Below are 16,148 nucleotides of genomic sequence, written 5' to 3' on the forward strand. Positions count from 1 at the left end.
AGGATGCTTTCTAAGCTGCAGCTATAAAAATTGGTGAGCGTCTTTAAGGACATGCTGAAGTTCCTTAGCCTTGTGAGGAAATAGGGATCCTCTTTTCAAGCAAAGTAGCTGCACAGCTTTTACAGGTAAAATCTGGCAGAGAGAGTCTTATGGAAAATGATAACTTGATTTCACAAGCAGTGTTGTTAATTAATTATTTTTAAAAAAAGCAGTGTTAGGGCTTAAACAGAATTAAATGGATTCATGCTGACAGTCAATATTACAAAATACACCTTTTTATTTAGCCTGTATTGCTAAGATTACAATAGATATTGGGGCATTGCACTGGCACTGTTTATTTGTCATCTACATTCATTCTCCCCGGATGGTTCATCTTGAAGTACAGCGATACTACATATCAATGCAATTTAGTTTTTTTTCTTTGGCCTGCTGTCATGCAACGTTTCTACTAATTCATTATGAACCTTTGCTGAACATTATTTCACTAAATCAATGATGCTGTCTGTTCTTTAAGCTGTGAAATGCTTTTAGATCCAGAACTGTCCTGCTAATCTATGTATTCTTCCTCATAATACGCAAATCTTCCAGTACTGAATGATTGCTTTGCCTGTGGTCAGAATTTGAAGGCTTCACATTACATGGCTTCATATTTGAATATTCATTTTTAAGTCTGACATATCTCTACAGGAACTGAACAGATACTCTGGTGAAACTATTAAGCATTTCACTTTGTTCTGCAATTCAGCCTGAAAAATATTTGAATGAGATACCTTAAGGCAGGTCTGCATTTTCAATTGCATTTCTCTGTTTATGGGCTCATGTTGAAAAAGTTGACGGACTTCTAGAACCGCAGGACACTTTAATACAGCCGGAGATGGGGATTCTGCTTGTTGCACTTGTTGATCACAGGGCTGCATGCCAATAGGAGGCCCTGGTACCTTGCACTGGATACATTAAAAAACAAAAAGAGGCAAGAGGAAGTGAAACTTTTTGCACCTGCCATCACTTCATCTTTTATTATTTAGAACAATCTCCATGTAAAAATGTGGAAAATTTCACTATGTAACCAAACAGATGTACATTAAATTCTGAATCTGGGTCAGAATTCAAACTAACTTATTCTTTTAAAATAAAAAGTGATTACTTATTTGCTGAAAAAGCCTGGGTAGTTAGTCATAAAGTCTGGAAACAGTCCATTAGGCCATTCGTCTCATCACTTCCACACTGACCAGAGGGCACCCATCTGCATTAATCCCATCTTTCAGCAGCTGGGCTGTAGCTTTCTATGCCCGAGAGTGCTCAACTAGACACTTAATAAATGCTGTCTGCATTGACAGTAGTGACTCTGTTTCCACTGATTTCTTAGACAATGCATTCCAGATATTTACTGTTCTCTGAATGAGAAGATCCTGCTCTAAATATCTTATGCTTTACCCTGAGTCTATGTCCTCTAGTTTTATCTGCGTCTGATATGGGGAATAATTTCCTGCAATCTGCCCTATCTAATTAATTAATTAATAAATGATTAATGGCTCCGTCTGTCTAAGTAGACAATGGATGCGCCTGGTTTAGGACTCAATCGGGTGTGGAACAGCATTGGCTGTGGCTGAATAAGCTGATTCTTGAGCGGCAGTCCTTGGCACAGCTGCTGCACACAAAGGCTGATGGCTGCAGCTGGTAGTGACTGCCGCAGCTTTCCTTCTCTCTCTTCTGTTCGACTACAGTTGAGCTCGTTTTTCCTCTGCATTGGTAATGCCTGTACGTACGGCCTGTCTCCAGGTGCAGCGATTTGCAACTGTCTCTTCCCAAGTGTCCACCTTGATATCAGCAGACTTCAGGTCACGTTTACAAATGTCCCTGTAATGCAGCAGTGGGCGCCCTATGGGCCAGGATCTTGCGGCGAGTTCTCCTCATAGGATGTCCTTGGGGATGCGGCCATCCTGCATGCGACGGACGTGGCCAAACCAGCGCAGTCATCGCTGTGTGAGAAAGACATACATGCTTGGCCCAGAATGGGGAATTGTAGAAAAGTGAAAGAGAATGGGGGAAGAAATTATCAGAAGTTGAAGTAATTGATGTTTATGCCATCATGTTGGTGGCTACCAAGACGGAACATGAGGTGCTGCACCTCCAGCTTGAGCTTGGCCTCATCATGGCAGTTGAGTATGTCATGGATAGACATGTCAGAAAAGGAATGGAAAGTCAAATTGAATTGGATAATAAAGTAATGCTGCTCGTAGCCTTAGCCCAGATCCAATGAGAAGCTGACATGGGCCAGCCAGATGAATCGGACCCAACAGAATTGATCTGGGTAAGAATGAGAATAACTGCAGGGCACAGAAACAGTGAAAACTCTGGTGACTACTATTATCACATGTTCTGAGATACAGTGAAAAGCTAGTCTTCCATACTGTTATAGAAATCTAATCATTATATAGTGTACTGAGATAGAACAAGGTAAAACAGTAACAATGCAGAATGAAGTGTAGCAGCTATAGAGAAAGTGCATTTCAGGTAAACAATAAATTGCAAGATCATAACAAGGTAGATGGCCAAGAGTCCAAACTTATCACATCAGGGAACCACGAAATCAACTTCAAGGACTCTTCATCTCACGTTCTTGGTATTAATTGCTTATTTATTATTATTGTTTTTTTTCCTTTTCTTTCTTTTTGTATATTTTTTGCACATTGGCCACTGTCCATCCTTTTGTGGTCTTTCATTGATTCTACTGAGTTTCTTATATTTACTGTGATTGCTGGCAAGAAAATAAATCTCAGGGTTGTATATGGTGACATATACCCATGTACTTTGGGAATACACTTACTTTGAACTTCAATAGACTTATAACAGTAGGGTAGAAACTGTCCTCGACCTTGGTGTTACATGCTTTTAGGCTTTTGTGTGAGTTCAAGATCAAGAGGAAAGCCTAACCAGTATGAACTCTTCTTCATGGGTAATAACTTCTCTATTCAGAGAGGGTCAGAAAAACCTAGTGGTTGTTCCCAGACGTGTAGTTTTGTATAACTTGAAAGTAGGTTTTTTAGTGAACCAACAAAGATAATTTTCAGTTAATAGATTCTCCTTGTGCCCAAACAAACATTGTTTTTGAGGATGAGTACTTGCAAGAAAATGGGATTGGAATTTGCAACAGTTGGTATAGAACAAAACCAAAATGAATGCTTGCGCACCATATCATACAAAACACATCCATTAAGATATTTGATAACATATTTTAAACGCCACTTCTTAAATTTTTGATAGAATAGTTATTCATAGTTTCCAAAATGCATAAGTAGACAAGTGCATATAAAGATTAAAAAAACTATAGCATTATACCTTTTATGATGCACATATGGGATAAGTGAAATAAGTAATTTAACACAAGTTTTCAAATGAAGTTTCTTTCAAATTAGTTAAGTACAAACAGAACTCTGTAAGAAGGAATTGTCAACAAAAATGACTGACAACAATCTTTAGTATTAAACTAAATTATTCTTTGAAAGAACTAGCGGCACCTCTCTTTGAGGAAAAGTGTTCCATTTTCTTGATTGAAGGTTAGGTGGAATAATATCAGCTGTATCTTTCTTAATAAGCCAGCGTGATCCAACATCCCTGGTGGATGGCTTGAGAAAAGTAATACCCAATACACCTATTCATAGGAGAGATGATAAAAAGTAAACATTAAAAGAAATGAAGACCTGTATCCACCACACCTCCACACATGGGTTATAATCTTTATCCAGAAGTTAAATACTTACATTATTAAATACCAACTAACTTTAAAACTACATTGTAAGCACTAGAATATAATTGATTACTTTTGCAAAGGAAATTCTTCTCACTATTGCCCATCCATAGTAAGATATAATAGCCTTGGCTATTTAAGTTTCTTATATGGATTGTTAATGTTCACTTTGAATAACTCACAGGATTTCTTTCTAGTAATTCATCATCCAAACCACTGACATAAAGTGTGAAAAGAAGCAGTCCTAATACCAACTCCTGCAGAGCACCTCTAGCCACCGGCAGTTAACCAGAATAGGCCTCTTTATTCCCACTCTTTGCCTCCTACCAATCAGCCAATCTTCTATCCATGCTAGTGTCTTTCTTGCAATACCATGGGCTCTCATCTTGTTAAGCAGCTTCATGTGCAACACCTTGTCAAAGGCCTTCTGAAAATCCAAGCAAACAGCATCCACTGATATTCCTTTGTCTATACTGCCTGTTATTTCCTCAAAGAATTCCAACAGATTTGTCAGGTAAGATTTCTCCTTAAGGAAACGATGCTGACTTTAGCCTACTTTATAATGTGGCTCTAAGAACTCCGAAACCTCATCTTTAATAGTGGATGAAGGGTCTTGGCACGAAATACCAGCTGTTTACTCTTTTCCATGGATGCTGCCTGGCCTGCTGAGTTCTTCCAGCATTTTGTGTGTGTTCCTTAATAATGGACTCCAACATCTTCCCAATCATTAAAATCAAATCATGTCAACAGGTCAATAACTTCTTTTCTTCTGCCTCCCTCCCATCTGAAAGAGTGGATTGACATTTGCAATTTTCCAGTCCTCCACAATCTCTTTATCTACCTCTTTTATAAACCTGGAGTGTAGCCCATCTGGTCCAGGTGATTTACCTAACTTCAGACTTTTTAACTTCCCAAGCACCTTCTCCTTAGTAATAGCAACAACACTAACTCTTGCCCACTGACGCTCTAGAATTTCTAGTATACTATGAGTGTCTTCCAGTGAAGACTGATGCAAAGTACTTATTAACTTGATTTGCTATTTCTTTGTCCACCATTACTAACTCTCCAGCAGTCCAATATCCACTCTCTCCTCTCTTTTACACTTCATATATCTGAAAAAAAATTGGTATCCTCTTTTATATTTTTGGTTGGCTTACCTTTATATTTCATCTTTTCTCTCTCTGTGTTTTTTTGGTTGCCTTCTGTTGGTTTTTAAAAGCATCCAAATCTTCTAACTTGGCACTAATTTTTGCTATATTATATGCTCTCCCTTTTGCACTGCCTTTGACTTCCTTGTCAGCCATTCTCCTTTCAGAATACTTCTTCATCTTTGGGATGCATCTATCCTGTGTCTTCTGAACTGCCCCCAAGAAACTCCAGCCATTGCTGTTCTGTCGTCAACCCTCATTTTGTCCCCTTCCAATCGGCTTTAGCCAACTCCTCTCTCATGCCTCTGGAATTTCCTTTACACCATTGTAATAATGATACTTCTGAGTTTGCCTGCTCCCTCTCAAACTGCAGGGCGAATTTGATCATATTATGATCACTGCCTCCTAACAGTCCCTTTACCTTAAGTGTCCTAATCAAATCTGGTTCATTACACAACAATCAAACCATAATTGCTTTCTCCTACTGGGCTCAACCAAAACTGCTAAAAAGCTATATCCTATACATTCTACAAATTTCCTTTCTTGGGGTCCAGAACCAACCTGATTTTCCTAATCAATATGTGTATTAAAATCCCCCCAAACTATCATAACATTGACCCTTTTACATGCCTTTTCTATCCCCCATTATAATTTGTACTCCACATTCTGGCTACTGCTTGAAAGCCTGTATATAACTCACATCTGGGTTTTTTCATCCTTGCAGTTTCATAACTTTACCCACAATGATTCTACATCTTCCGATTCTATGTCACGTCTTTCTAAGGATTTGATTTAATTGTTACCAACAGAGCCACTACTCCCACTCAGCCTACCTGCCTGTCCTTTTAACACAATGTGTATCCTTAGAGGTTAACTATGATCTTCTCATAGCAATGACTCAGTGATTCCCACAAAGTCATACCTGCCAATCTCTAAATGCACTATAGATCATCTACCTTACTCTGTATACTGACTGCATTCAAGTATAACACCTTCAGTCCTGTATTCATCACTCTTTTTGATTTTGCCCCTATGTTATGCTACAACTCATCCCACTGACTGTAATTTTGTCCTATCACTTGCTTGTTCTTCCTCACAGAATCACTATACCCTGCATCTACTTGAATATCAACTACTCCATCCTCAGCCATATCACTCCAGTTCCCAAATTACTTTTAACACTCCTCAACTGCTCTAGCAAACCTGCCTGCAAGTAACTGGTCCCTTTCGGTTCAGGTGTAATCCTTCCTTTTTGTACAGTTCATACCTTTCCCAGAAGAAATCCTAATGAACCAGAAATCTGAAACCTTGCTCCCTGTAGCAATTCCTCAGCTACACATTCATCTACCAAATTATCCTATTCATGCTCTCACTGGCATTTGGGTGTATTTGTTGCTGAAGGGATTAGCACTGACTGCTTATTCCCCTTACTTCTCCTGGTGGGTGGTCACCCATCTACTATCTGAAGCCTGCACTCTGGGGTGACCACCTCAGTAAAAGTCTTATCTATGACGTTTTCAGCCTCCCAAATGGTCCTGAGTACATTCAGCTTCAGATCCAGTTCCTTGACCTTGTCAGTCAGGAGCTGAAGTTGGGTGCACTTCCAGTAGATGCAGTCATCAGGGAGACTTTTAATTACCCTGAAATCTCACATCTCCTTAAGGAGGAGCATTGCACTGCTTTAACCACCATCCTGCCTACACTTGTTGTACCTCTAACTTCTCAAACTCAAGTTCTAACATCTGTCTGATTAATCAAGATTAATGTAATAATACATAAATATGAAAGTAATATTCATTAGAGCAGGGGCTCCCAAACGTCATGGACCCTTACCATTAAGCAAAGGGTCCATGTACACCAGGTTGGGAACCCGTACATTAGAGAAGTTGAAATATGCAGAGGAAAAGCACTTCATATACTTAAGGAAAAACAAATAATTATGCTGAAGTGCTGCAGCTACCAAAATAGCCAAACACATTGTAGTCGAAATTACTATGAAGTAAATCACAACAGTTGTGTAACTTTACAGTAAGTGTGCTTCAGAACAAGACCAAAAAAAATCTTAGTATTTGTCTTGAGACCTGGATATTCTGGCAATTGTTCTTTCAAAACTGCAGTAGTTGAATTGGAGGATGCTTGATATATGTATTCTTCTACAACACTTGATCGTAGTAATTCAGTTCCTGAGCCATCGGCATGCAGAATAAACAATCTGAAGTTTGAAACAAATCAATGTTACATTAGGTATATATTTCATATTACAACTTAAAGGACAATACAACTGCTAGTTATGTGGTGACACAAGCCCAAGGTACACAGCTAGCCACCGTCAACAGGATGGAATCACATATGCAGTTGCAATATTGCTGAATTATGGATCTAATTTAGGGAGGTATCAATATGCAGAACAAGTCATATGACTGAATAAGTATGACAACTACCAAAGAAATAATGTCTAACAAGCATTGATGTTGCAAATCCAGCAGTGCAACACTAGGTTTATATTTTCAAATGATAATCAAAAGAAATGTCCAAATGGGCAGATACTTGAATCATATTTAGATTAGCCGTCATCAATCCCTCAAAACCCAAAGATACCCAGATACATTTAGTTAGTTTTAATTTTATATTTCTGCCAGAGAAGCAATAGTGTCTTCTATTTAATTTAGTGAACCAACTACTATCCTAAGATCATAAAAATAGAAACAGTATTAAACGGGATCAAAAACCCATTCAAGCATTAATAACTGTTGTGGAGTTGGTAGATCAATGTTTCCAAACTTCATTTATATTAATGGACGAACATGTAAAACTAAAATGGATTTGGGGCAGATCTGAAATATACACTATTGATCTATTGGCCTTTACAGACAAAAGCTCGGATATTTAACATATTCTATGTGTGGGTGCTATGCGCTGACTGTCTTATAAAATTCTTTCAAGTAAAAAACAATGTAAATTTGTAACACACCTTGGGGCATGTTTGGTATAAGTGATGGGTTCATCTTTAATCCTTTGGTCATCCTTTCTCTTTTGTTTGTCACTGTGGATTGCAGCAAATATATTCCCATCTAACATTACCTAATGCATAAAATGAAACAAGCTTGAATTATCCTTATACCTTCATTTGCCATACTGTATATGAATTTGTAACAGTTACTGATAACAGAAGTTTTTATAATACAAAATGTTATTAAAAATAGAGTAGAACAGCTTTATTATACAAATGTTATTCCAGATGTGGCAATATTATTCATCATATTAACTTCATCAGAAACTACAGTTTGCAATTTCTCCATTCCCTTCTAATCATTCTTGCTCAACAAAAGACTCGGACCAATAATTTACCCAGAGCAAAATTCCTGTGAACCTTGATTTATTATGGGGAACTCTCAGAACACTTAATGCAAGTTAAAATAGAATGTTGCCATGACAACACACACAATCTTTTAATCATCATTATAACCAAAATAATTCTTCCTTGAATTACTATTTTATTCATTTTAGCATTTAATCAGTTGGATAAGATGCTTATGACTGGGACATAAAAACTAGGTGAGTTGAGCACAGAATTTTAATTGTATATTACATCACCTGGAAATAATTTCTCTCAGGATCCATGACCTCACAGATAATTGGTGAGTTACATTTCATAAAATAAGCACCAGGCTGAAGTTCTGTAGGAATGATAGTAGGGTGTTTTACAATATCATTATTAGTTCCCGATGTGTATAGAGCACATCCATCCTGGTCAATTAAAAGACTCCCTACACTTGCTGGAAAAACCTGAAATGCAAAAACAAAAAGTAAGCCGAGTAAAGTGTCAGCATTGAAAGTTATTCTGTTCAAGAAGGAAGCTTGCTTTTCCCAGGCCAAAAAACACTAATTTACCGAAGAACAAAGCAGACAGACTTCTTAGCCCTTCAAATCTAAACACACAATCTGTAAGAACATTGCAAATCTGTGACAGTCAGAATGTATTTGCATCAGCCAAGAAAGAACTGCCTAGACTAATGACACCTTGTATCACATCATCCTTATCCTGCAGGTAACAAGGTCTAGTGTGCACATCATTATGAAAACGAGAAAATCTGCAGATGCTGGAAATCCAAAGCAAAACACAAAATGCTGGAGGGACTCAGCAGACCAGGCAGCATCTATGCAAACGAGCAAACAGTCAATGCCTCAGGGCGAGACCTGATAAAAGGTTTTGGCACGAGGCATAGACTGTTTCCTCTTTTCCATAGCTGCTGCCTGGCCTGCTGAATTCCTCCAGCATTTTGTGTATTGCCTAGGACTACACCTCTATGTGTTTTAAAGGTGCTGAGAGTTTCTACCTCTACTGCCTTTTCAAGCTGTGAACTCCAGACGACCACCAGTTTCCCATTTTTACCTCTAACCCTTGAACCAATATTTTGTTTTGATTCTTCTGTTAGAGGAAGTAGCTCCTTTCCATTTAATGCCATGGTCCCCTACTACTAACTGAGGGATCTGTGGACCTCAGGTTGGGAACTTCTTTTTCAAACCCTTCAATTAAGTCTTCCTTTGTTCCAAAGAAAATAAACCCACCTTGATGAATCTTTACACAATTATTATTCATCATCCTCATGTTTCCTTATACCCTCTCTGGTACAATCACATTTTTCCTATAATGTGCTACTCAGAATTGCGCCCAAGCTATGATAGAACCACAGATATATGTAGTTCCAGCATTACCTTACTGCTTTTATATTCTAAACTTTGGCTACATTCTGGTTTTGGTTTCCAGAAGAAGATGGCACCAGTGGATAATGTGACCAGGGTGATATTCCCCCCGATGGTTCAAGAAATTATTTCTTTCATTTCTTTTACATCTTTTTCTTTCATATGTAGTTCTGCTACTGTTGGAGCCTTTCATCAGCATTTTGGTGGTGTATTTTCGAGCTCATTGAGTTATCTGGCGCTTTGCTTTCTCCGGGGGGGGGGGGGGTGCTCTGTGAGTCATGCAGACTCGAAGACTCGAGATCAATAAGCCTGGAGAGCTCCATTTCTCACAGATCTTGCCAATTAAGGCACTGAGGAAGATTGAAAACATTGAGCTGAGTGCGGAAGGCAAGAGAGTGTACAGTGCCATCTTTCCACCTCTTGCACACTGATGCCAGAGGAGGGTCCTTGTGTTTGAATGATCTCTTTCTCTCCCTCAGTCCTATCAGTGGATGATGCCAGGTTCTGGGTCTTGGAAAGGATTATTCTACACAGTTTGTGGATTGGATTCTGTAGTTCATACTACGATGTGTTTCTGCTTTCTGATCACTTCTTTTTTTGTTGTTATTTTGGGTAACTTCGAATCCAGGCAGTCTGCAGATAATGAATACTGAGCTGAACTGAATATGCCTGGAATCTTTTAATTTTGTGTTTTATATTGTGTTTTTCATTTTTTTTGTTGCTGTTTGTGCAATTTGTTTTCTTTTTGCACATGGGTGTGCTGAATTTTTGAACGGTTTCCATGGTGTTTTTGTTTTGTGGCTGTCTGTGGGGAAGACTATTCTCAGTATGTTGTATTCTGCATACATACTTTGATAATAAATGTACTTTGAATCTTAGAATCCTATGCAAAAGCTTCTCTTGTGCTTTGTTTAAAAAAAATCTGCTTCTTATCTGTTGATTAACATTGCAAGGCCCCTGTTCCACCACACCACACAATATTCTGCATTTTTTGTATATTTCTTTGCCACATGCACCTTTCAAAAAATATATTGTCACATTTCTCCAAAGTGAATTTCATTTCACCACCCAACTGATCCCATCATCTATGTTTTTGTAGTCACTTTCCCCTCACTGCCAATAACCTGGCCAAATTTTGCGTCACCTATAAATGTTTTATTTAAAAAAATTGTAACCCTTCATTTCAATTATTAATATTATGAAAAGCAAAGGAATGTGTGCGGAACTTATCAGGAAAAGCTTTACAGTCACAAAAGCATCTGCCATGTGTTGCCCTTACTTTCTGCCACTAAGTCAGTTTTAGATCCAATTTTCCTTTCTTCTTTGGATTTTATGGGCATTTACTTTTTTTTGACCAGGTTGAAGGTTGCGAGTCTATAAAATCATTGTGAACTTCATCAAATGCTCCACCCACATCAAACACCATTTGCATCCTCAAAAAATTCAATTAAATTCATAAGACAAAACTTTCCCTTAACAAATCCATGCCAATATCTGTGTCTTTTGGAATTAAGGATTATAATATTACTTATAGCCTGACAGTGGGAGTTGTTTAAAGGCCAGCAGATCAGAATTCAAGTCTGGCAATGTTCCAGTAAGGAGGACAACAAAGATGACAAGGTAAGGGAACTGTAGATGATGGGAAATATTGAAAATTTGATAAAAATAAAAAGGAAGATGTAAGATTTTAGAAGCAGACATCAGACAGTGCCCTTAAGGAGTATAAGGAAAGCAGGAAAGAACTCGAAGTAAATTAGGAGGGCCAAAATGAGAAGAATTAAGGAAAATCCAAAGATATTTTATACAGTATGTACATTAAAAAGAGGAAAGAAAGCAAAAGGAAGTAGGACCACTCAAGAATAAAGGAGAGAATTTATGCCTGGAGCCAGAGGGTATGGGCAAGGTACTGAAAGAGTACTTCACATTGATATTCACCAAGGAGAAGAACAAGAGAGGGCAATGAGATTATAAAGGGAAGCTAATAATCTAGAGTATGTTGAGCAAGGAAGAAGTAGAGCTAAGTCTAATAAAGAACAAGGTGGTGGATAAGTATCCAGGGTCTGACGGAATCTATCTCTAATCATTGAGAAATGCAAGAGTATAATTTTATGTATTACAATGTGCTGCTGCCACAAAACAACAAATTTCACAACATATGTCAGTAGTAATAAACTTGAATTTGAGGGGAGATTGCTGGGACCTTGACAAAAATTTTTGAAGGGTGATGTACAAGGCAAGGTTTCCCCCCCACCCCCCACACAGAGAGTGTCAGGTGTCTGGTATGAGCTATCATGGGTATTGGTGGAAGCAGATATAATAGCAGTGTTTAAGAGGATTTTAGGCAGAAACATGAATATTTAGGTAATGAAGGGATATGGATCATATGCAGGCAGAAGATATTTAGTTTAATTGGGTATCAAGCTTGACACAAGCATCTTGGGCCGAACATGTGGAGGCTTTGGAGATGGTGCAGAAGAGGTTCATTAGGATGTTGCCTGGACTGGAGTATTAGTGATATGGAAAGGTTGACCAAACTTGGATTGTTTTCTTTGGGGAGCTTGAAGTCGAGGAGAGACCTGATAAAGGTTCATAAAGTTATGAGAGTCATAAATATGGCAGATTCTTAGTCTTTTTGCCCATGTAGAAATGACATGGATATAGGTTTAAAGTGAAAAGGGGAAGTTTAAAGGAAAGGTGCAAGGTAATTTTTTTTATTATTAAACATGGAATGTGGTGGGTACATTGAATATGCTGCACATAATCATGCAGGGAATGGAGGGATATGGACCATATGTACGAAATTTGGCATAATGGTCTGCATAGATATTGTGGGACTAAGGGCCTGTTCCAGTACTGTACTGTTATACAGACAACCGACCTGTAGGAGGGAGGAAGAGGGGAGAGGGGGGAAACGTAGTGAGAGAGAGACAGAGAGAACATCCTGATTGGTCTCTCTTTGTGCTAGGTAGACCTATCAGTTTTCTCTGTGGGCAGGCTTTACCTTTCTCTCTTTCATTGTCCATCAGTTCAGTTTAGAGTCCTGCAGCACCATGGCAGAGTGTTCCAAAAACAGAAAATATAAAACGTATTTCACCCCAGACTACACTAAAGTGTATCCCTGTCTAATAGGGGTCAAAAATAATGACAGTGTTGCTCGCTGCACTGTTTGCAACAGTGACTTTTCTATTGCCCATGGTGGGGTAAATGACTGTAGAAGACATGTTGAGGTGAACTTAACAGGTGTCATTCGTTCATTAGCATAGCTAATATAAAATGAACAAATTCATTGACACAGTCTGTTATGAGGTTGAGACTTCTGGCAAAATGCTCCAATCTGCCAAGCAAGCCACATCACAGTACAAGGAAAGTTTGCAAAAGAAATAGGAAAGCTATTTGCATTAGCATTTAGCTTTTAGCATTGGGACTGCCAACAAAATACTCAACAAGGAATATATATATATATATATATTCCTTGTTGAGTATTTTGCATATACACCCTTGGAGGTCGACCCGGGGGGGCGGGGGGAGGGGGGAATATGGGGTTGCGGGGGGCGGAGGTGGTGGTGCTACCTCCCTGAAATGAGTTTTTGCAGGGTGGGATGTCTAATATGCTCTAATATTACTCAAAATTGATTGCAATATTTTGTCTATCAAAGTTAAAAAACTGTAATTATTTGCTTTCTCACTTCAGATATTTTTAAATGATGGTACAATATTAGGAATCCTCTAGCACCATTGTTGTAGCTAGGTAAATTTATACTCAGAGCTTCTGTAGTTCCTCCAATACTTCTTTTAACAGTCTGACAACTTATCCACTTTCAAATATGTTAAAACCATTAATACTTGTTTTGCTTTAAAAAAATCTCATCCAATATTTAAACTTCCACCTTAACTATATTATTAGTGTCATCTCGTTCTTCTCTGAAGGCAGAATACTTATTAAAAAGCTAGGCCCATAACTACACCTCTACATATGGGTTATAATTATCATCAGGACCCCACCACTCAGGTCATGCGGCTGCCATCAAGAGCCTCAGGACTCACACGACCAGGTTTAGCAACAATTATTACCCCTTCACCATCAGATTCTTGAACCAACTTCACTTGCCCCATCACTGAACTGTTCCTACAACCCTATTAATTTACTTTCAAGAACTATTCATCTCATGTTCTTGATATTTATTATTTATTTATTATCATTATTTCTTTTTTTCTTTTGTATTTGCACAGTTTATTATCTTTTGCACACAGGTTGTTTATCCGCCCTGTTGGGTATGGTCTTTCATTGATTCTATTATGGTGTTTGGACTTACTGAGTATGCCTACAAGAAAATGAATATCAGGGTTGTATGTGGTGACATGTATATACTTTGATAATAAATTTACTTTGAACTTAAATAACCTTTATTCCATAACTAACCCTTATCTTAGTCCAAATATTTGCTCGTCATGTATTTATAGTAACATGTCTTTGTCCAATTTTGTTTGCAAGTATCTTCTCATAGGCTCACATTGATTTCCAAGTTTCTCTTTAAATTTCACCTCTATGCTTTCAGTACTCTTCCATAGTTTTCTGCCATTTTAAGCTCTTGGTGCTCCACATAAGCTCATGAATGTATTTTGACAGTCAGGGTTCTTGGTTGACTGTACCAACATTCCTCTATGGAAAAATTGGCATTCTGTATCAACATGGATAATGTAAACAACTTTCCCTTCAAAAGAGGAAGTCATGTGCAATACCAGACTATTAATCCTTTAAATCAAAGGTTCCCAGCCTTTTTTGTGCCATGGACTCCTACCATTAACTGAGGGGTACATGAACCCCAGGTTGGGAACCCCTGCTAAAAGTGTAGTTTGATTCAGTTGGCAAGCCCCTGTAAGTACCAATGATACGACATGCAATACTAAATGCAGACAGTTTCATAATAATATTGTCTAAGAGACATTCAATTGTGTGAGGTGGAACATAGGAGAAAGACACTTTTAAATGGCAATGGCCTGCTAATTTACTGTACTCCTTCTGGCAATTTTATAAAGCTACCAGAAATATCTGACAAGTTAGCCATTTGCTGATGTCCATGTAGGAAGTATTTCTAATGTTGGGAATGTGCAATTTTAGTGTCGACTCTCTACAGGTGTGACACTCTGAAAGTAAGATAATTCTGCAGCAAACAAAGTTTTAAGTGATAATCTTTTTGTTTGCTATTTTCCCTCTTCCTCTTACACTACAGGCAGTTTTCGGGTTACGTACGAGCTTCATTCCTGAGTCTGTCTTTAAGTTGGATTTGTACGTAAGTCGGAACAAGTACATCCGGTATTATTTAGCAAAAGTAAGTCAAACGTTTATCTTAGTATATAGTATATATTTTACCTTTCCTTGCATATAAAACACTTAAGAAATGTCTGTATTCCAATAATTAAACCACTGCGCTGCTTAGTAATAATTGTAGCTTTCATCGGGGCAGGACCTTTCACATGCTCCACTATTCTTACTTTATCCTTCATCCTTTAAAATTGTTCCGATCGTTGACCGACTGTAGCCTAACGATTTTCCAATGACCGATGACGTTTCACCTCTTTTCAAATGCTTCATTATTTCCACTTTATTTTCAATCGCGATCGCTTCCCGTCAATAGAACAGAAACACTGCGGGTGGCGGGTCCCGAGCTCCGCCGGCTCCCGAGATCCGCTGGGTCCTAAGGTCCACCACACCAAACTCCCCGAGTCCGAAAGTCCATCGCACTGAGACAGGTTAAATGGGACAAGTGGGGGCTGTGCTGGGTTTGGGTATTTGATCCTCCACAATATTCTGTGTGAGAATTTAAATTGGAGGTGGCAGTATTTTTTTTACAAGCTCGAGTTGCGAGCTCATATGATATGGGAGTCACTGGATCAACATCAACCCGGCACGGGAGCGGTCTCTCACTGGATTGAACTCGAGAACCTCCATTCTCCAGCCCAGCGCTGATCTCACTGCGCCACCAGCTGACTGGAACAGGGGGCACGGGGTCAGGGTGAATCTTACTAAGAAAAATTTAAGACAAATACAAAGTTAAACACTCAACACAGTGTCAATGGCAACGACTTAAAATGGCGGACGGCGTCGCAATCCTATTTAAAATGGTGGACAGCGTTGTGATCAGACTTAAAATGGCAGATGGCGTTCTCCTTTCTTGATTTGTAAGTACGAGTTGTCCATAAGTCGGACGTTCGTAACTCGGGGATTACCTGTATTTCAGTCAAATAAATAATGGCAAAAGGAAAGATGGAAGTGTAATGATCTTGATTTTAACCATGACTCCCACAATGTGTGGAATTCAGTGAGCAACCTTTAAGACAGCAAATCCTATCCATTTTTTAACTAATGAGGAATAAAATCACTTGATGTTCAAGATTAACTAAGAACTAAAGGTGAAAGATAATCATGAACTAACAGCTGCTATGTGCATTCCAATTGTCTGTTCTTTTCACAAGTAACATTTGAAGGTTTACCAAAGTATTTAACTAAAATAAGCTATATATTTGCTGAAGAAATCATTGCTTTGGTT

At 38.4% G+C, this 16,148-nt stretch overlaps 1 protein-coding gene across 5 annotated transcripts in view; it reads right to left on the reverse strand.

Annotated features, from left to right (window-relative positions):
• Positions 1 to 16,148, reverse strand: part of spag17 (sperm associated antigen 17) — a 319,678-nt gene that overhangs the window by 118,107 nt on the left and 185,423 nt on the right. For all 5 annotated transcript variants that reach the window (XM_073045385.1, XM_073045386.1, XM_073045384.1 and 2 more), the window contains 5 exons: positions 8,491 to 8,682; positions 7,868 to 7,977; positions 6,978 to 7,108; positions 3,519 to 3,652; positions 771 to 944 (listed from right to left, as the gene is read on the reverse strand). In XM_073045385.1, coding sequence (XP_072901486.1) covers positions 771 to 944; positions 3,519 to 3,652; positions 6,978 to 7,108; positions 7,868 to 7,977; positions 8,491 to 8,682 — 741 coding nt within the window. The remainder of the gene's footprint in view (positions 1 to 770; positions 945 to 3,518; positions 3,653 to 6,977; positions 7,109 to 7,867; positions 7,978 to 8,490; positions 8,683 to 16,148) is intronic.

The sequence above is a fragment of the Hemitrygon akajei genome, chromosome 5, assembly GCF_048418815.1.
Source record: "Hemitrygon akajei chromosome 5, sHemAka1.3, whole genome shotgun sequence".
Lineage (NCBI taxonomy): Eukaryota > Metazoa > Chordata > Chondrichthyes > Myliobatiformes > Dasyatidae > Hemitrygon > Hemitrygon akajei.